The 21,746-nt window shown below is 38.4% G+C and overlaps 1 protein-coding gene across 1 annotated transcript in view; it reads left to right on the top strand.

Moving 5' to 3' along the window:
• PIGG (phosphatidylinositol glycan anchor biosynthesis class G) overlaps window positions 1-21,746 on the top strand; it is a 62,163-nt gene that overhangs the window by 20,434 nt on the left and 19,983 nt on the right. Inside the window, exons 9-11 of the mRNA XM_032214193.1 lie at window positions 6,655-7,112; window positions 10,875-11,066; window positions 18,279-18,588. Of these exons, the coding sequence (XP_032070084.1) occupies window positions 6,655-7,112; window positions 10,875-11,066; window positions 18,279-18,588 (960 nt within the window). The remainder of the gene's footprint in view (window positions 1-6,654; window positions 7,113-10,874; window positions 11,067-18,278; window positions 18,589-21,746) is intronic.

Genomic DNA, 21,746 nt, shown 5'->3' on the forward strand with positions numbered 1-21,746 from the left:
TTTGTTACAGCTAGGAAGGCTTGCTGCTAAAGGGTCAGATGTGGTTAGTTTTAATGATTGAATTAGCCAAGCCTACTTCAGTAAGATTAGTTTCAGGCTGCTGCTGGTGTGACTGCTGCACAGAACTTCAAGGGACATCTTTTAATCTTTGGTGGTGGTGGGGGAATCACTACATGGAAACTATTTCTTCCACTAATCCATGTTATCCAATTTTATAATGAAGCAAATAATAAGTTTTGAAATGGCATTTTCAGATTGTAGCTTAACTGGATGAAATGTAACTGTTCTAACAAGAAGTTTATGGCAAAGTGCCTCGAAGATAATTTCATATAAAAGCAGTATATTACAAAAACTGTAATAAGAGGAAAGGGGCTTGCTGGAAAAGCCAACTTTTTAGGCACGTCGGAAGGACCAGAGGTCGGGGATTATGAGAAGCTCCAGGGGCAGCTTATTCCAGACGGAAGGCACTCCCACAGAGAAGGCTCTCCCCCTAGGGTTGCTAGCTGACACTGTCTGGCCGACTGCACCCCAAGGAAGCCAACTCTGGGATTGCACTGGACAGTGGGAGGCTACTGGTGGCAGTAGGTGGTCTCGCAGGTACCCTGGGCCTAAGCCATGGAGTGCTTTAAAGGTCATAATTAATACCTTGAATCGCACCCGGAAGACAACCGGCAACCAGTGCAGGCTGCCTGAAAGGGGTGTAACATGGGAGCACCTAGGTACCCCCATGATAACCCGTGTGGCCGCATTCTGGTCCAGTTGAAGCCTCCGGGTGCTCTTCAAGGCAGCTCCATGTAGAGAGCGTTACAGTAGTCCAGGCGAGAAAGGGCATGAGTGACTGTGCACAGAGCATCCTGATCCAGAAAGGGGTGTAACTGACGTATCAGGCAAACCTGGTAAAAGGCCCCCCTGGTCACAGCCGTCAGGTGTTCTTCTAAACTAAGCCGCGTATCCAGGAGAACTCCCAGATTGTGGGCCCTCTCTGAGGGGGCTAAAATTTCTCCCCCTATCATCAAAGATGGAACAAGATGCACAAATCGGGATGACGGAAACCACAGCCACTCAGTCTTGGAGGGATTGAGCTTGAGCCTGTTTCTCCCCATCAAGATCTGCACAGGCTCCAGGCATCAGGGCATCACGTCGAGGGCATCATTTGGGTGGTTTGGGGTAGAGATGAAAAGTTGGGTATCATCAGCATATTGATGATACCATACCCCCAAACCACGGATGATCTCGCCCAGGTTTCATATATATGTTGAACAGGAGGGGTGAGAGAACTGACCTCTCTTATCTTATAGTTCTTATCTATGTGGGGAAAAGGCATGAAAACTAAGTAGCTGTCATATAAATTAGACTTCAAATGAATGTGAAATTGAGCAAGCAACTTTTAAAAGTAGTTTTTATTCTAAAATGCATTTATGTATTAGTAACTAAATATATAACAATGTAGTTTTTCCCCCCTTTGAACTAGATGAGTGGTTCTTTTTGTTTGTAGCTCATGCAATTCTTTAACTTCTTTCTCTCATAACCCACACCCCCACCCCCACATTGACCCTCACACCCACACACACCTATCGTCTGTCTGTCTGTCTGTTTACTTCAGGGAATAAGAAATGGAATAGGGAAATCCAACGGGATGAGACGAGATGGGACAGGACAAGACGGGATGGGATGGGACATGGTGGGACAGGATAGAATGGGATGGGATGAGATGAGATGGAATCACAGGGCTGGAAGGAACTTTGGAGGTCTGCTAACCCAAGACAGGAGTCCTTACACCATCTTTAACAAATGGATGTCCAATTTTTTCTTGAAAACCTCCAGTGATGGAGCACTCAAAATTCTAGAAGGCAATGTGTTTCATTGGTTAATTGCTCTCACTGTCAGGCAATTTCTCCTTAGTTCCAGGTAGGATGTCTCTTTAATGAGCTTCCACCCATTGCTTCTTGTTCTGCTGTCAGGTGCTTTAGAGTATGTCCCTAATCTCTGTGGCTTCCCTCTGATGTACCAAAAGACAACCATCATGTTACCCCTAATCCTTCTCTTCATTTGACTAAACATATTTAGTTCCCTTAACTGTTCATTGTATGATTCAGACCTCTTATCATCTTTCTTGCTCTTCTCTGCACTCATTCTAGAGTCTTTTTTTTTTTTTTTTGCATTGTGGTAACTAGAATTGGATGACGTTTCCAACTGTTGCTTCACAAGTGCAATAGAGAGTAGTAGTATCACGTCTCATGATTTTGATGTTTTCCCTGTGTTGATGCAGCCTAGAATTGCACTGGCTTTTTGGCAGCTTCAGCACACTACTGCCCCATTTTCCCTGGCAGAGTGCTGCAGGAGACTGTCCAGGCTGAAAATATGTGCGGGGAGACGACGACCTGTGGGTCCCCCGCAACCCATTTTCGCTAGCAGAGGCACCACGGGGCGATCCTTTTCTATTTTCAGGCCAGCCCCATGGGCCAGATCTAATCACTCTGTGGGGCGGATCTGGCCTGTGGGCCTTTAGTTTCACACCCCTGCTCCCAAGACAGAACATTGAAGTATCCCATTTAATGCTTTTCTTAATGTAGCTGTAGTTCCGTTGAGGGCTACTCACTGTTCAGTTCGTTAGCATTTGGCACTATAGCAGTTAATCAACTGCCCCATATATAATCAAAACTTCAACTATTCCCCTTAGATCATTTGGACCATCTTTAGAAGTACCAATGAAGAAAAAAATGAGGTTTTAGCTATCACTTCCAGATCTTCTATAAAAAGGTTTGGGAAAAGCAAAAATTTTCCAAATGTGGGCACAAGTTGCTAATAAGATTTGAAGCATCAGAAAAGGATACATATATGATTTCTGCTTTGTTGATTCTAGGTAACAGCTTAAATAGTGTTTCTCTAATAGCATCCCTCAAATGTTGATTGACAAGCAATGAGTAAACAAACTTGCATTGATGTATATTAGAAATTCTGAACTGGTTTCTCCAGATAATTGTGGGTGTATATAACAATAGAATTGATAGGTTGGACCTAGCTACAGTTATACCGCAGTGAACATTGATATAAGACCATATCTACATGAAGGCATCCCAGGAGCATCTAAGCATCTTGTACCTATTTCTCAAGGTACACAAGCTATGCCATACATGTGATTCCATTCCAAATCTCAAGCACTAGAATCATCATGACTTGGAATATCAGGTTTCACGAATTCTCTACTGTGTTTCCCCAAAAATATGACAGGGTCTTATTTTCTTTTGACCCCCAAATAAGCACTTGGCCTTATTTTCAGGGAGGTCTTATTATTTTTGAGTTGCAGGAGGCGACGAGCATGGCCACCTCATGGCTGCTGCTGTGTTGCAATATTTTCAGGGAGGGCTTATTTTGGGGGGAGGGCTTATTTTAGTGCATGTGCTCAAAAGCCCAATTGGGCTTATTATCCGAGGAGGTCTTATTTTCAGGGAAACAGGTTATAGTATTGAGAATTTATTCAGCAAATGCTGCCAGCTGCACCACAGGCTTCCTAAGAAGATTGAAATCTATTGGCAATCTTAACAATACCATTGTACCCGTCACAGATGTTATGGCACATTATACCCCCATCCTTCATAGACTTGGGCTTCAAGCCATCCAGATACCATCAATGATCTCAGTGTAACAGGCCTCGCCACAGACTGCATGACTTTGTATTCATCCATAATTTAGTCACTGTTGGCAGTAACACACCTGCAAATCAGTGGCACTGCCATGGATACACAAGTAGTCCCATAGATATTCAAGTATCTTCACAAGTCACTTAAACATTTTCTCAACTCTTGAAAATCCTCTTTTATCTGGGATTCATTGATGGCACTTTTAGCATCTGGATCCAAGGAAATGAATCGCATGAGAGGATTTCCCTACTCAGCAGTTGCCAATAATGAGGTATTGCTTTTGCCTGTAGAGTCAGAATCTTGCCACTTGCTTCTGAGGTGCTTACTTTGCTGAAGTGTATGATTCTCAGTCCAGGGATGTTTTCCCTGCTTCTTGACATCAGTGTTGGCCTGAGTGGATATTGGTATTGGATTCAGCGGCTGTCGAATCATCAGACATGGTACCAGTAGGACATGATCCAGCATCTTGAAGGTTAGCTCTGAGGCTACAAGACCTCCAGATCACCATGCTTACCTACATGCTTCCAGCTTCGATCCAGGACATACCATCAAATCTGCCATATGTATAGATAGGCTCTATGCTACAAATGCATTTGTTCTATCTCACTTGACACAGATAATCAACTGATGGGATTAAACCAGGCATTCAGGAATCTAAATGGCAAATCCACGAGATCAATAAAAAATAAGCAGATCACTTTCCAGAGAAGGCCTATTAAAAGACAGAACAAAAGAATACCATTGATAGTCATAAAATACATTATGAAGAAGATACAGCCCATATTAGATAAAGACATTGTACTTTCTTAGGACTAGGTGGCAGCCCAATACTTCAACACAGACTACCGCTCAACTTGAAGCAGATTCTCACAACAGGCAATGATTGTAACATGAGAACCAAACCAAGATGTCCATGCTGCCCCCACATTTAAATCAATAGCATTATCACAGGCCTAACAACTTTATGCACAAAATTAGAGGCACCTTTACACATTCTTCCGCTAATGTGATATGTGTCACAATCTGCCAGAAGTGCTGTTGTGGATTCTGCGTAAGACAAACATTGTACAAAAGAATTAATGAGCTTGAGTTTGACATCAGAACTTAAGATGAGGATCAAAGCATTCCTGCATCTTAGATACTTCATTAGAGTTCTCAAAGAAGCCATTTTGGAAACAATGTTAAAGGCACAATTGAGTGTATGATTGCTGAACTCATCCAGAGGTTTCCAGCTATCTCAGAAAGTCTCAACAAACAACAAGGATCTTTTGACACCATACAATTGTTGTTTGATAACGAACTTATTTTATGTCTCATGTGTAACCTGTATAAAATAAACAAAATGTTAAAAAGTTATATTTACTTGTTACTTATCAAGCACATCTAAATTATATTAAAGTAACCAAAATATATTTACAATCCCCAAGACATGGTCACAACTTTTGAGCATTTCTAATATTTGGAAATTGAAAGTTGAAAAATTTGACATGCTTTAAAAGCGTCCTGCTTTCCCTTTATTTCCCTCCTACCTCATCCTATGCCAATTTAGCCACTCCAGTTGTGATTGTAGCTTAATGCCTCTGGGTGAGTAGCACCTGATTGGTTTATCCTCCAAACGTTCTATTTTCAATATCTACATCAAGGTGCTTTGATATAATTAAATCTTTGTGAAATGAGCTGCCTGATTTTCTGTGGAATAATGCTGATGTTTGAATTGACAAAATACTCTTTCTGGATCGTTACTGATTATCTTTACATTTTGAAACATATTATTTTACAGATGCCATTGCTTGTAACTTACTTGATTGCATTTTTCCTTTACTTGATTGCCTTTTACCTGAGTCGTCAAGTTTTTTGTGCAACAAAGTGTATTTCAATTTATTGAAGATGGTGCGCCAAGGATTTTTTTTGAAGGGGTTAGCTTTCTTTAAATCAGTGTGTTTGATGCTGTAGAGTGATTAGCATATAAAATGCCTCTATTTCTTGCAGCAACCTTGCACAACACTTTTGTTTGAAATAAAGCCACAGTTTCAGGAGGGAAAAGATAATAATCTGCACATCGCCATTCTTTTTATGATTGCTGTTAATCTACGTCAAGGTGATCAACTTCCTCTGAGGTGGAAGTTGCAGCTTATTGTCCTAGCTTTCCAGGGATGTGGTAATGGCATTGGGAGGGACTGAGAATTTTTATCCTACTGTTTGCTCATTTTGGGAACTTGAGGTTAAGTGTGGAAGTGGAAATATTTTGCTTTTAGCCTTAAGATATCCCCAAACACCCAACCTCAAATCAGAAATGTGTCATAAAAAATGTCCACTTCTGTTTTCTATGGAGATTCTCAATCACCCAGGTCATTATAGTCCCAAAGGTGCTTTTCCAAAGGCAACTGGATTTTCTTGCCCTTTTCCTTGAAGATGTTTCGCTTCACATCCCAGAAGTTTCTTTAGTTCTTCACAGCTGAAGAAGCTTCTTGGATGAGAAGCGAAACATTTTCAAGGAAAAGAAAAAGCCAAGAAAGTCCAGTTGCCTTTTGGAAAAGCACCTTTGGAATGTCTACTTCGTTACTTCATTTCAGCAGCGTATCCCTCCCTCCATGGGAATAATGTAATTTCCCCCCGCAAACATTCAAACATGTTGGAAAGCGAACAGGTGAGAAGAGATCCTGACTTATCTATTTTAGAACGTCCTGATTGCTAAAAGTTTTCTCATTTTGGGGTAATTTTTTTTTTATGATGTAAAACTAATTTACCTCACAAATGTTTCATCAGTCATTTCAGGAAGCTGCATCACAGCCCTTGAAAGAGAATGTGCTGTGGTTTCAGTGGCACAATTAACAGTGTTGACAGCAGGGCTGAATTAACCTTACTTTAGATCAGGATGGAAGAAGAGTTATATAAAATGCAACGAAAGTACAGTTGTCACTGAAGAAGCAACTATACGCGGCCGATTCTAATGATGTGTTGGATTCTTCCAAACTATATCCTCAAGATATATATTTTCCTCCTCTCTTTGCAGAATCCAGCTGCTGCTCCTTCCAGCTGGTCTGAATTAGATGTGTTGATCCTGGCAGGCACCATTGGCCATATTTCAAGTCTGGGTGCCAGCAGCTTTGTTGAAGAAGAACACCAAACCTGGTACTTCCTGATCAATACCCTTTGCCTTGCCCTCTGCCAAGAAATCTGCAGGCACTATTTCTTGACTAAGGAGGGTGATCTGCAGATCCCCACCACAGGCAAGGCAAAAGCAGAAGAAATGAAAGAAACTCCTTCCCACTACAGAAGTGATATTGAAATAACAGAGGATGAGCTGAAGATGGGTAGAGGGGACAACCCCGTAAGTGTGAATACCTTTGAGAAGTGGATGGCCTTAGCGACTCCGTGGCTCATCCTTATCATCTGTAGAGTGCTTCGTTCGTTGAATCAAACTGGAGTCCAGTGGGCCCATAGGCCAGATTTTGGACATTGGCTGACAAGGTACCTACTTGATCTTTTGTTATTTAGATTGCTTAACGTCTATCACATAAGAACACAGTCCCTCAAAAAATGATGGTCCCATCAAACCTGGGGACTCCAGAGGACTGGTGAAATGCTGAAGAGGCTCCTTTGCTATTGACATCTGCTTCTTGTGTAATATTTGATCTCTTTTACCCTTGCATTTTTAAATATTTTAAAATGCTTTTAATAATAATTGTGTTTTATATATAGTATATATGAATTGAGTTTTAGCCTTCTTGTATATGGCCCAGAGTTACTTTTGTTGTGAGGTGGGTGGCCATATATGTTCAATAAATAACTGAGATATACTGAGGGGCTTTTTTGTGAATTCCTTCCAGTGGAGTAATGTAGGAAGGGGCTTTCTTAGTTGTGCTGATTTGGTTATGGAATCTCATTTCACCAGCGGTTAGGCAGGCTTCTTTTCAACATCAGAATTCACCCATGCCTTTAGGTTTCAACAGCAAAGTGTCTGTCTGTTTGTCCGTCCATCCATCCATCCATCCATCCATCCATCCATCCATCATCCATCCATCCATCCATCCATCCATCCATCCATCCATCCATCCATCCATATCTCTGTCTGTCTGTCTGTCTGTCTGTCTGTCTGTCTGTCTGTCTGTCTGTCTGTCTGTCTATCTATCTATCTATCTATCTATCTATCTATCTATCTATCTATCATACATTATAATGATTTAACAAAAAAAATCAGTAGTTCCTATAGCTACTAATTATTATGAATATCAATATCTATAATATCTATATCTATAATATCTATCTAGTTATCTAGCTATAATCTAGCTATCATATATCTATGAATCTGTCTATCAATGATACATTATAATGATTTAAGAAAAAAAATCAGTTCCTATAGCAAACTGTAGAAATCTTTCATAAGTGGGAAGAGAAAGCAAGAGTTTAGTTTTAGTAATTTTAACTACAAGATCTGGATAGCAGAGTTCTTAATTCTCTGGTTAAAAGGTGTATTTTAAAAAAGTATTTGCAACGTGTATTAATTATACTGTTCTTTGGTATATTTCTTCCCTTGTTTCTTAAATAAAAAATAAGATTTATTTATTTATTTGGCATATTCTGCTTTAGCCCAAAAATCTTGAACAAGATTTGCACATATGGATATTGCATCTGGTTTTTTTCTCCTTCCTTCTGCTCTCCTGCACTGTATTTTGGGTTAGTCAGCATCTGAAGAGAAGAGAGTAAAAAAAAAAACACCAGTGGAGGATGATAACCATCCAGCTGAGCAATGACTTAAATTGAATTCAGCTTTCCCCAACTGAATGCCTTCTAGATATGGGTCAGACTAAAATACCCATCACCCAAACCCATCACCCCAGCACCAAAGGGATTGGCTAGTATACTGTTTCACTTGTTTTAAGGCTGAACTGCAAGCATTTTTTTCTTTTGCAAGAGGAACGGAAGCTTAACCCAGGAAGTAGTTGCTTTCTTACTCAATGTATGAGGTTATTCTGATCTCTCCCTCTTTTTTTCCTACTATTTCTATCTTTACCAGCAGGTGCTAAAATAATCTCTGTGGAGGAGAACTAGTTGAATTGGTGTTTGGTCAGGATCAGTTAAAACATTTTCATTTCTTCATACGATAACATGAACTAATTAATCTTTGCATCTCTTGCTAAAGCTTCTTTTTCTACTTGATTATGTGTCTTTTCACCACAGAGGGAAGCTTCAGGGATATTGGAGTGTGACATAACATTCCATCTCCTTAACCAGAATGTTTCAGCTGCATGTTGTTCTGGTGGCACAGTGTGCTTTTTAGAGCAAATGTGATTTACTAACTTGAGTATGCTGCTAGCCATATGTGGAAACCCACCAATGGGTTAGATAAGTCTATGTTTCCTGCGGCTCTTGTAGTGTGTGTGTGTGTGTGTGTGTGTGTGTGTATGTGTAGGGAGAGAGAGAGAGAGGGAGAGGTATTGCTAGAACCCCCATGACTCAAAGCTATGTGTGCTCTGTGCTAAAAATAAAATGAGAACCAAGCACCAAGGCAACCCAACTGCTATGACGCAAAAAGCAAAATTATGTTGCTTTTTATAAACTGCCTTTTAAATAATCCTTTTGCATTGTTTTGCTTTGTTTGCATTGCTGATGCTTATTGAAAGGAGCCGGGAGCTGAAACTGTCTTCCCAGATTTTGTCAGATATTGATCACACATTTTGGCAATTATAATTCCTTGAAAGGCATTTTTTTAAAAAACAGACAACCTCCTCCCCCCCCTCCCCAAAAAAAGTTAAATGTGAGATTTTTCTGAAAGCGGAGAGCAGTGTTAAGCTTAAGCCCAGTTGTGTTAGATATGGAATCTTGAAAAATACAGGATTGTGTTAACGTATCAGTTTTAGGCTTGTTAAGAAAATGTTTTTCTGAGAGGCAGGAAGTTGCATGAGCTGATTGCCACGTAGAAGAGAAGATTGATATAACGGTTTCAGGAGAATGATTCCATTAAATTACTTATTAAATTTTCTGACAAGGTCTGCCAAGGAAAGTACTACTGGACTCCCTTTTTCTGGTCCCAGTATATATCAGGGATCAGTAAAAAATCCAGTTTTAAAGATAGAAGGATATTCCCCCATTTTACACTAAATTTTCATCTAAGGTTTTTAGGGAAATTATTTCTATAGTGCTCTTCCAGATCCACATAGTTACCGTCTTAGAATGCAGTGGTATTTTCCCTTTGCCAGGAATTCCTCAGTGAGATCGAGAATGGTGGGAAAAGACAAATCAAAACAATTTTGTTGTGGCCCACCAGTGGCCAGCAGAGCTGGCAGCAGATTTGGACAGTGAAGAGGTTGGGGAGGAACATGGTCCAGTCCTGGACTCTGAGGAAGGCTCTGATGAGGGCTCTGTGTCAGAGGCAGAGAGGGGCAGAGCCATATGCCAGTTATTAGCTGCCTTCAGAGACATCAGTGAGGCAGATGAACAGCTGGAGCCTGTTCCCAATGTTCGCATGCCCAGAATTGCCAGATGAAGGGAACAGCTAACAAACAGGAGTCGACTTGGGAGTAAGGCCAGATGATGAATGGCCCCTCCCAGAAGAAATAAAAGAGGGGCAAAAAGGGAGTGGAGTTTGCAGCAGACAATTAGTTCAGTAATTGGTTTGTGACTCTCCAAGACTCCTTGCCAAATTCTGCAGATATCAATCTGTCAGCTCTCCGAGCTAGATAAGGTCTGTGACTGTAAATCTTCCTTTGAAAGACTTTGCTGGCTGTGAATGAGCAGAATTCAATGTAAGTTAATAAAACGAGTTTTTGCCGGGACAATTTGCTTGCATGCTCTTGGGAAGCCTCTTCCCTGAAGGGAAGCCTTCAATTCTTTTGAAAGGAAATATTCTGATTATAGACTCTTATAAGCTCCTGACAGTCAAAAGCAATATGGAAAATGCTCACTGAAAATGAAAAGCTTGAAAGTTCTCCTTCTGTAAAAAGTAAAGGAAATGAAACCATTGCACCATTCAGTCAAAGGTCTCTATGAAGGATAGGAAGGCTCTAAAGTGATAACATAGAAAATTATTTTATGCCTTGTATAAGATTGTAAAATGTCTGATATTTTGGAGTAGAATAAATGCTACATAAAGAGTTTGCAAAAACTGATGTGGGAAAAGGTTATTGGTTTTCTGATGAAGTGAAGCTTGTTAAGAAAGAGAGAGAGAAAAGAACTTGTAAGTGAATCTTATTTTTAAAAAAAATCTAATTGAATTTGTTGTTGGTTTTACAGCTCGGAACATAAAACTGAACTTTCTCTTCTGGCATCGGTGTCTCTAGTTATGATCTTAATACTTGTTCATCGAAGATGCTCTTTGGTTTCGAAAATAGCAATGGCACTTGGACTCTTGGGAGTGTACAGTTACCGGGCAGCGATAGGAAATGTGGAATTTCCATGGCAACAAGACAGAAAAGATATTTCAAAGTAAGTTCATTAGCAGCTATGTAAATGTACTTAACACCTTGAGGTCTAAAAAAATATCACAAATAAGTACTATGTGGGTTTGTGCACGTGTTTTCTAAGAGTTATGGGCAGATTTTAGATTTGAGGGGTTTACCCTGTTTTGACAAGAACTCTGGAATTGGCCGGTGAGGTGTTGATACAAAAGACACATGCTTAAAATTAAAGAGTTTTGGTCTTAGGAATTTGTTTTGCGTATTACAATAGAAGAGTCCTTCTGTTCCTGGGTAACTCAGGTTTCCCCCCCTCATTTTAGCAGTTTGTTTTAGGCAAGCCAGAGAGATTTCTTATGCTGCTGCAATTATTTATCCCTTTAATGGATTTAGGCACTGCCTCTGGGTGGCTCACAAAACCAAATATGAAGCCTTTTCTTCCTTGGCCACCAATACATTTTTTGTTGCGTCATTCCTGTGGGCTGCAGAGAATCTGGATAGAGATCAAACATCCCCAGAGTGGTCATGGCAGAATTTTTGAAGATTCTATTCCCAAGGAAAATGTCTGTGTGTGTGGGACATTGTAAGGGATAGGTTTTATACTGTAAGTGCGGCATCTTAAATTCCCCTGAGGAGAAAAAAACCTATTCACCTCTGGGTCTGGTTGTTTGTGCCTGATATGACAAGAACATAATTTACCTTAGCGAGATCATTCCAGTTCAGCTGTAAGACACAAACTCTCCACTTCTACTTTAATACTCTCTTCACTTCATTTTTCTATTATAATCCCTCCAATCCAAACAACACTACAGAATTGCAAGTATTATAACAAATAAATAAATTAACAATACAAAATAATCTGTTATCATTCTTCCCTCATTCAATCATAGATCAAAACCAACTGGGAATGCTGCATATAAGCAGCTAAAATTGTGATAGACCTTATGGATTAAGTCAAGCATGCTGTTCCCACCAGTGGCCAAATATTTTTGAGAACTTATCAAGTCAGCAACATTCCTCTATCATTTGCCCTTAGGTTCTACAGCACCAGTTCTATTATATTGCAAATATTGTCCCGTGGATGCCCAAAAACACAATTGCTATCCCATGTTCATATCCAGTAATGGGACCTGGACAGAGGTCCCACAGGAGAAAAACAAGGTCAGAAAGGGACCCAGGTGAAAAAAGGTTGAGAAACAGTATTTTGCCTTTAAACATGCGTAAATACCCACAGATTATTTGTTGTTTGTTACAGGCAACTAAGTAAATGTTAGAGGGCAATGGTAATTATACCTGGGAAAAAAGTTTGGGAAAACATTTTCCTAAAGTTTTCATGAGTTTACAACTAACAGTTCTGTGAGAAATTTTTTTTGGCAGGAGTTAAATATCTGTTGATATTTATAAAAGCATCTCTTAATGTGACTCTTTTGTCCTTATAACTGCTAGCCTAATATTTCCATTGCCTGATTAGTAGTTCATAGATGCACGTAGTTTAACGTTTCTGGCTAACACAATAATATGCCTTCTTAAAGTTCATCAAAGCGGTTGCTTTGATCAGTAAACTATGCAACTATTTGTGATTTCAGGCTGGAAGTGTTCTTGAGCAAAGCACTGGGTTAGATTCCTAGCACCTTTTTAGAATGGAAATAGAGTAGATATTTATCCTGAAATTGTAATTTATGGTTGCTTGATTTATGACGGCAGCTGAATAATACTTTTCTCAGCCTGTGCTTTGTAAAGCACTGTAATGAAATTCAAATAGCAAATCTTTTTTCTTTCTAATCCTTGCTTGATATGCAAAGCTGGCATAGTTTTGCTCCAGTGCCTGTGGCCCAAATGGGAGGTTGTACAGAAAGAATGTGAGATGTGCACTGGCTTTCTGACTTGTTCATAATTTTTAATGATGCCTGTTCATCAGTGGACCTGCTGCATTGTAAGTGGATAAAGCAGCACTTACCAAGATAGGGTGGAAAATTACTGTCACTGTTGAGGGCCTCCTGGTGTTTATCCATTCTGACAGTTGTATATTATATATCTTATTTTTCGGACTATAAGACGCACCGGAGTATAAGATGCACCAAGACTTTGAAGAGGTAAATTAAAAAAAAAGTCTTTGCACTCTGCAGGCCTCCCAAACCCTCTGCATGCCTCGTTTTTTGTGAAAAACAGGGCATACAGAGAGTTTGAGAGGCCTGCAAAGGAGCTGGGGTGGGGGGCAAAAACAGGCCGTTTTTTGTAAAAACAGCCTCTTTTTTTGCAAAAAAACCAGGGCATGCATATGCTTTGGGAGGCTTGTAGAATGCTCCTGGGGGCTGGGGGGGGGGAAACGAGCAAAAAATAGCTTATTTTTTGCTCCTTTTTGCCATCTCCAACCCCCAAGAGCACTTTGCAGGCCTCCCAAACCCTCTGCATGTCCATTTTTGCGAAGGAGGCAGGATTTCGGGAGCCCCAAAAATGCTGTATTCGCTGTATAAGACACATCCAGATTTTCACCCTCTGTTTTGCGGGGAAAAGGTGTGACTTATACTCTGAAAAATAAGGTGCATAGATTTCTATAGTACAGTTCAAGTAGGATCAGAGCTCTTGTTCCATATATTGCCATGCAACATATAAAAATCTCAAAAAAAAAAACCACTTCTAGTTTTTGAATGTTGTGTGTCATTTAAATTGGTGTTCTTCGATTAAGGGGTAGTTTTAAAGTTTTCTTTTTAAAAATACATATACATACATTTCAAACTGTTGAGATATTTAAGACATTTCCTGATGATCTTAGAAAATCATCACCAGTCAGGATATTAAAAAAAACCATATTGTTGGGTCACTGTGTTCCTTTCAGAGGATTATTAATTATCTTTGGCAACAAGGTTGGTGTTTGAAGAGAAGCCAAGATTAGAAAACTCATGGTGTCAACTCTTGTATAGGCCACTATTGGCCTGTAACAAATCTGTTTAACTTTCAGGTTATAACATTTTCTTGTAACATATGGCTTCACTGCAAGATTCTATAGCAATGTACTTAATGAGTAAATTTATACTTGGGACACATATGGACATAGACTCCAACTGTCAATAAATATCCCCATTCCCCTTGTGTAACAATCATATAATGTGGGCTGCAGCTGTAGTTGCATTGAGCTTTCTTTTCCATCCTCCCCCAGCTCAGAATTCTGAAATGAAATTCCAATCGTGCTGTTTTAAATGAGCTGGATTAAGGTAAAGATGTAGATAAGGAAAGGAAATTGATGATGATATGATGAAGATGATAGTATAGTATAGTATAATCTTTATTGTCATTGTACTTAAATACAACTGAATTGGTTTTAACCTCACTGGTGCAAAATTATAACAGAAATGAAAAAAGAAAGAAAAAGAAAAAAAAACTAGCGTGTGCATGGAGTGATTGTGGTTGTATTTAAAAGTCTCACAGCCCAAGGATAGAAACTATCTTTAAACTTGTTCGTTTGGCTGGCTATACTTTGATGTCTTCTGCCTGATGGTAGAAATGCAAAGAGACACTGACCAGGGTGTGAATCATCTCTGAGTATCTTCCTTACTCTGCTAAAGCAGCGAGATCTGGCGATGTCATCCAGTGGTGTCAGAGGGCAACCAATGGTTTCTTGTGCCAAATTGATCACTCTCTATAGTGCCTTCCTGTCCGCAGCTGTTAAACCAGCATACCATACTGTAATACAATATGTGAGAACACTTTCTATGGTGAACCGATAGAAAGAGGTCATCAGCCGTTGTTCCACCTGATTTTTTCACAGGACTCTAAGGAAATGAAGTCTCTGTTGGTCCTTTCCATTCACCAGAGACGTGTTGTTTTTCCAGGTGAGATCTTGACTAATAAGCACTCCCAAGAATTTAAAAGAGGAGACCCTCTCCACACAGCCCCCCTCGATATACAGTGGGACAGGTTCCTCTCTGTGCTTCCGGAAATCTAGCACCATTTCCTTTGTCTTACTAGTATTTAGATGTAAGTTGTTTCTTGAGCACCATACGGATATCCTGTGGACTTCTTCCCTGTATGCTGATTCGTCCCCTCCAGTTATGAAACCCAGCACTGTTGTGTCGTCTGCAAACTTTATTATGATGAGGATAATGGTGATGATGATGATTTAAAGTTTTACCAGCATCTGAGATTAAGTCATTAAGATTTACTAGAATCTATTTCTTGCATTTAATGAAGGCGACTCTAATCCAATAAGAGCTTATGCCATAAGCAATTATGGTGATCTCTAGGCAGAGTGTCAGTTTGAAGCTGATGAGATTTAGGGCAGTTAATTATTTTATGAGGGTTGCGCATGAAAAGGAAAAAAAATAGCGAATCGGAGATCTGCTTTTAAGTGATGATTGATGTTGGATGGATTTGGCCAAGACTATTTTTCTTGCAGCGATTGTTTCTTTTAATTCTTCACTGAATTAACTTCAATGCAGAAAATCTACCATTACACTATTCCTGAATAGTGGCGTCCATTAAAACGTCGATACAGGAGAGTATGAAACCACTGATTTAAGTGGGGGAAAAACATAATGATGAAAAACAGCACAGCGAGTAAGAATATCAGTGTAAACTGACAACAGAGAAACATTTGGATGTAAAAATAGCTGTTTATTTTGATTTATTAATTTATTAAAGGATTTATATTGTTGCACATTTTACACTTTTCATGACTCTGGGTGGCAGTTTCACACATGTCCATCACATCATTGATGCTTAGGTGATGGATAGGTAGGAAGTTAATTATCACAGGAGGAATGTTCACATAAATTGAGGGAATAATGGAGTATATGCATTTAGCCGAAGAAAAATAGATGACCCATATTTGACATACAAATAAAAGACTTTAAATTGTAAAAAATATAAATCTCAATTTCTGTCTTGCTTCTCTTATCATGGAAGGGAAGATACAGCAGAGAAGAAAGTCTAGTTGCTCTTAGGATTTTCCAGAACATTTAAAATTGCTATTTAAGAACTTAGTAGGTTTGGGTTTTTTTGTTTTGTTTTGGAGTTCCTAATATTTCTTATCAAGATTTTGGGAACAGTCAATTGTGCATATTATGTTGTTCGTTCATTAAAGATTGATGTCTCCAACTCAAATCTTTGATATATCTTTGTTGCATGCAAAGTCCCCATTCTGCTCAAAGGCCAGTGAATAGGGAGAATTAGTCTACCACATTCTGCTTTTATTTTTAGTTCTTTTGACCCCTCTTGAGGCATTTGAAGGAATGTACTGCAATTTTTGATTGCCTTATAAGGCCATACTCTTGTAGAAGGGGTGTCCAGATTGAATGAGGGAAATGAAGATCTTTTGTAATCTTTTTGCTTGTTATTGGGAAGATAGTAGCACACATGAATAAATAGAGCATCTCAGATGTAAAATATTTTTTACTTACCTATATGTTTGCATCCCGAATGGCTTCAATCAGTTACTTGTAGTTAAAGATACTTGGGTGATGATGTTACCCTATTTCACATACCGGGGGTTTACCGCTGAAGAATTTATTTATTTATTTATTTATTTATTTATTTATTTATTTATTTATTTATTTAGCATATGCAAATACATGGACTTACAGTGGTTCAAATGTTAATGTCCAGTCCACCCAGCCATTCAAGGAGAGGGTGGTTTATGTTGAAAAAAATCAGACAGTGTAAGCTCTTGATGGACATTCGGACACAATGTGATGGATATTTTTTTCAAGGAGCACCACAGTCACCCTGATGGGTAGAGACAAGACCCCACTTAAACAATGAGTCCTGGCAGACACCATGTTAGGTATGGATCTCTTCAGAGTTGACCAATGCTGGCAAGGAAGATCAAAACCTGGCACCTCTTGTGTAGGGTCATCTATGTAACTGCCTGTACTTGGGCGTTCATCAGCCCATTTGGCTTTCCACTGTATGTTGATGTCAACGTTGTTAGACAGCTGTTGAGCGAGTGCCAGAGAGGGCTTCCTGGATTTAAGCCTGCCAATTGATAGATGAGGAAGATAAATGTGGAGAGGAAGAAGTGGGTTTCTCATAATGTTGTTGTAAAGCTGATGGTGCAATGTGGCTCAAGACGGGGAGCCAGCAAGTAGTCGTAGATTTTATGCAACCACTTATGATCTTCATTGTATCATTTAGTCTAGCCCCTCTGAAGAATGATAGAAACTCTTGGACTGCAAAATACAGTTGTTAAGAAGATTTATTTAAATCTTGAAAGTGGTAGGATTAATTATTATTAAAACTGTATGATTGTTATGGATTATGGGATTTTTATGGATTCTAAGAACCCCAAATTGTGTGTAACAGAGAGGATTAGTTCAGACTTCTGATTATAAGCATTCATGCTCTTGATGCCTTGCAGCTGACTGAAGTATTTTTTGGAAATATGTTCTGTGGAGTTCAGTAGAAATTGTTCTCCAGTAAATGTGCATTCAAGTGGACCATTAAATTATGTTAAATTGTGTTGCAGTGGGAACAACAACTCTGTAGCTATGATGGCAACAGTTTCATGTCTATTCATTGCTTTGCTGTGGGAGAAAACTTTGTTTCAGGGAATATTAAAGTACCTAAGAGTCTGAATTTGAGCTTGGGACAGAAAATCCCCAGTTCAAATCCTCACCTGTTCCCCACCTAAGCACATTCACATGCTAAACTATATAGATAATGTTTTATTTTCTGGATTGGGATTTTGAATATACATACTGTATATTACTTTAATATATGTATGTGATAGAACATTAATGTTGCAAAGGCTGATGTTGCTGTGGCATGCTTAAGAATGATTCATAGTTTACTTTGTAAACCTTTTTAATTAACAAATTTATTTTTCCCTCCCTAATCTTCCTGAGAGAAATTTAGCAGAGCTTTCAAATATCGATCAGCTTTATGAAACTAATTTCATACATATTTATTTGACAGTGCTGTGTATTTGGCCAAGTTTACAGTATAGCACAATAAGTTTTAACTGCATTCATTTCAGATAAATATGCGTGGAGTTACTCTCATTCTTTTCAGAGCGCTGGTTTAAGATACTTTCCTACTTGGATCACTCTGTTTCATTTGAATAATTGTATAATTCTATTTGTTGGGATGCATAATGCAATCATGATCAGTTTTACTATCACTAATGGCACAAGCGCCACTACTTGTTTTGAGCTAACCTCTCTGCATTTTTAGCAAATCATGTCCAGAAACAAATGTTTGAACTCATCAGAAGTTGATCTAACTATGTCTTTTTATTGTCTCTTTTTAGGGGCACAATCGAAGCACGTTTTGTTTACATCTTTGTTCTTGGCATCATCTTCACAGGCACAAAAGATTTATTCAAATCTCTATTTTTTTCAATGGATACTAAGATCAAGTTTAAAGGTTTATGGGAAATCTATGGTGGGCTGGTTTTGCTATCAGCTCTCTTGCTCAGACCTCATAACTTACCAGTTTTGGTCTTGTGCTTATTCATTCAAACCATGATGAGAAACTACATTTGGAAGCCACTGGAGTTTGATGCAGCTCAAGTTACTATCATGCATTATTGGTTTGGACAAGCATTTTTCTTTTTCCAGGTAAGCCAGGAATTGCATATCTTTAGAAAGAACACACAGTTATGCATAAGCAAATTAAGGAGCTAGTTTCTAATATCAGTTCAGATAATGATTTTAAGACCTTAGATCTTTGCCAACAGCTAATATTACCAAAGTACTTATTTTGGAGAAAAGAGTTGAACGAAAGGTAGTAGATCCAACTTATACAATAGTCATTCTCTTCACATTTCAATACCCTTAGCAAGACGTTTTATTGCCTCTAAGAGTTGTAGTTTATTTCAATCATTTTTATATCCTGTCTATTCTCTCAGACAAAAGCATATAAACCATGAAGTTTCAGATACTGTTTTCTTTCTTTAACTAATCTGTAATGGAGTTGCCGATTAGTTAATGGGGCGCAGTGGCTCAGTGGCTAAGATGCTGAGCTTGTTGATCAGAAAGGTCGGCAGCTCAGCAGTTTGAATCCCCAGTGCTGCATAACAGAATGAGTTCCCATTACTTGACCCAGCTTCTGCCAACCTAGCAGTTTGAAAGCATGTAAAAATGCAAGTAGAAAAATAGAGACCACTTTGGTGAGAAGGTAACAGTGTTCCGTGTACCTTCGGCATTTAGCCATGCTGGCCACATGACCACGGAGACTTCTTCAGACAGCGCTGGCTCTTTGGCTTTGAAATGGAGATAACCACCGCCCCCTAGAGTTGGGAACGACTAGCATGTATGTGCGAGGGGAACCTTTACTTTTACTTTAATGGAGTTTCATAATTGTCTTGTACTCCAAACATTCTAAATAAAATAAAACTTTTGAGGAAGATAAAACGTTTTAGATAAATTTTTATTGGGGAAGGCCATGCTTAAAATATGTAGCACTTTAAATTGTGCCCAGGAAACAATTAAAGCCAGAGTAGTTGGTCTAAGACTGATTTCATGTTCTGTAAGGTATGGAAGGAATTATAAATAAAAGCTGAACATACACAAGGCAAAAATATTCATTTCTGTATTCTGTAATATATGTATTTACTCTTTTACGATTTCAATCCATTTTTATATTTATAGTTTTAATATGTTTATTTTTTCCGGTATTGTAAGCCAACCAGAATCACCTCAGACAGTGAGATGGGCAGCTTATAAATTTAATAAATAAATTAATTTGAAGGTAATCATTCAGAGAAGTAACAGATTTACCTATTTGAGATGAGATCATAGTCCTTCTGAAGGGGTGTAGAATATGAAATGCAGACCTCTCTTTTGTTTCCTAAAGTAAGGAAACAGACAGAGCATTCTTTCTAATCAGGTTCACTAGAGAAACCAACAATTCTTGAAAGAAAATTATTTTAAAACTGCATCACCTACATGGATAATCTCCGAGTTAATGACTGAAATGTGTTTCGGAGGGCTGTTTTTGTATCTAGTCCAGAAATGTCAATTATACAGAACTTGGCAGGCAGGCCAGTTTCTAAAGGGGGGCGATGGGGGGAGAAATCAAGAAAAAAAAAGGCTTTTACCCTGGTGCCAGTTTCTTTCATCTCAGATACAGAATATTGTTAATTGCCTGTAAAGGTGTAGATGCCTTGGATTTTGAAAATGGTCTCTAATTCCTTCTATCCTTCACTGGTAAGGAAGTTCACCTGTTATTGCCACAGATATGACTCATAACAACTTAGAACAGTTTTTACATTAGCTGGTCTAACATTTTTGAGTGCATCCCTTGCTGAATTGAGAGGCATAATTGTTCTCTTTGCTTTAAAAAAAAGTCTTGAAAATGCATCTTTTTAGACACTCTCTTATAGTTAATTCCTTTAATTCATTGTTAATATTCTCGCTTTTAACTTGAATTTATAATTTTAAGGCTCTCTTTCTATTGTAAATCACCAAAGACTTGGTGGTGCACAAAGAGGTTATTTATTGTTTTACATCAGAAAAACCATTTTGAGTGCTATATTTTGCTTCAGGGTGTAACGTCTTTCAAGGCTAATAACACATGGATTATGTTGTAGTACTCTGAGAAATAATTAGGGCATGGAAAAATCTGGTCTTTAGAGAAAGTGCTGCTCTAACTAAAAGAGGCTGGAAAGACAATCCATTAGCTACTGCTTTTATGCTATTTAAAAAAGCTTTTGTCTTTAAGTTGATATTATTATTTCTCATAGCACCTTTCCACATAGTCTATGTTTATATATGTAATTTCCTGAATTGGTTAAATTTATATCTAAATGAAGACTGAAGGCAGGCTGTAGATACAAATCATTGGATGATCAGAGAAGTACTACATCAGCCCTGGGATTTTAGGCAAGAACTGTTTTTATTGAAGCTTTAAAAAAGGGCTTGCTACTTAGATTGACTAAATTTTACCATTTTCCCCCCATCTGTAAGAATTTAAGAAATGTTTGCATTAGGAAATCCTAAAATAAAGAAAATCCCTTTCTGCAGTAGAAAATGTCGAAATGTGATGATATCTTTGGAATATATAACTAAATTGTTTCTAGATGAAAATTTGCTAGTTTCACTAGTTAAAAATTTGAGACTAAAGCACAATTTTATACTGTCTACCTCCCCATCAAATGAATTAATGTCTTTAAATTTTATATCAGCTGTTTGTATTTAAAACAAAGTTCTCTTCATTTATCATTGGATTGCAATAATATTTCAGGATAATCTGACAGTTTTAGGAAAATTTTCATGCTGTCAGTCTTGTAGAACAGTTTTAAATTGGGGGGAGGGTGTCTTGTTTTCATAATATTGTCATGCTCAGTTACCCTTAGCAGCTTTTGTCTAGAAATAAAAGGATCCAAACAACTTTGAACCACTTATATTTTGTGTCTCTGCCTGCAGTTATCAACACCTTTTATTTGATACATTAATCTATAAAGATTTATATTGTCATATGGTATTTAATAACCGAATCTATTACTGACTTCTCTACATCTTTCCTTGGGGGACCTAGTTAATGAACCAGATGTGTTTTGGTGGCAAATAAAAATCTCTTTAGAGGTGAAGATGAACACATCTAGCTAATTAAAAAGCATTGTTTATATTCTTCCCTTTCTATATTCTCCACTGCAGAGATAAAAATCTAGAGTGTTAAAATCAACCTAATGTAGGTTAAGGGAAAGAAACATGGTTGGCAAAGAGGAGGAGAAAAATGTTGGGGAGTAGTCTAGTTAGTGGCTACTCCAATGATG

Source organism: Thamnophis elegans, chromosome 3 (assembly GCF_009769535.1).
Source record: "Thamnophis elegans isolate rThaEle1 chromosome 3, rThaEle1.pri, whole genome shotgun sequence".
Classification (NCBI taxonomy): domain Eukaryota; kingdom Metazoa; phylum Chordata; class Lepidosauria; order Squamata; family Colubridae; genus Thamnophis; species Thamnophis elegans.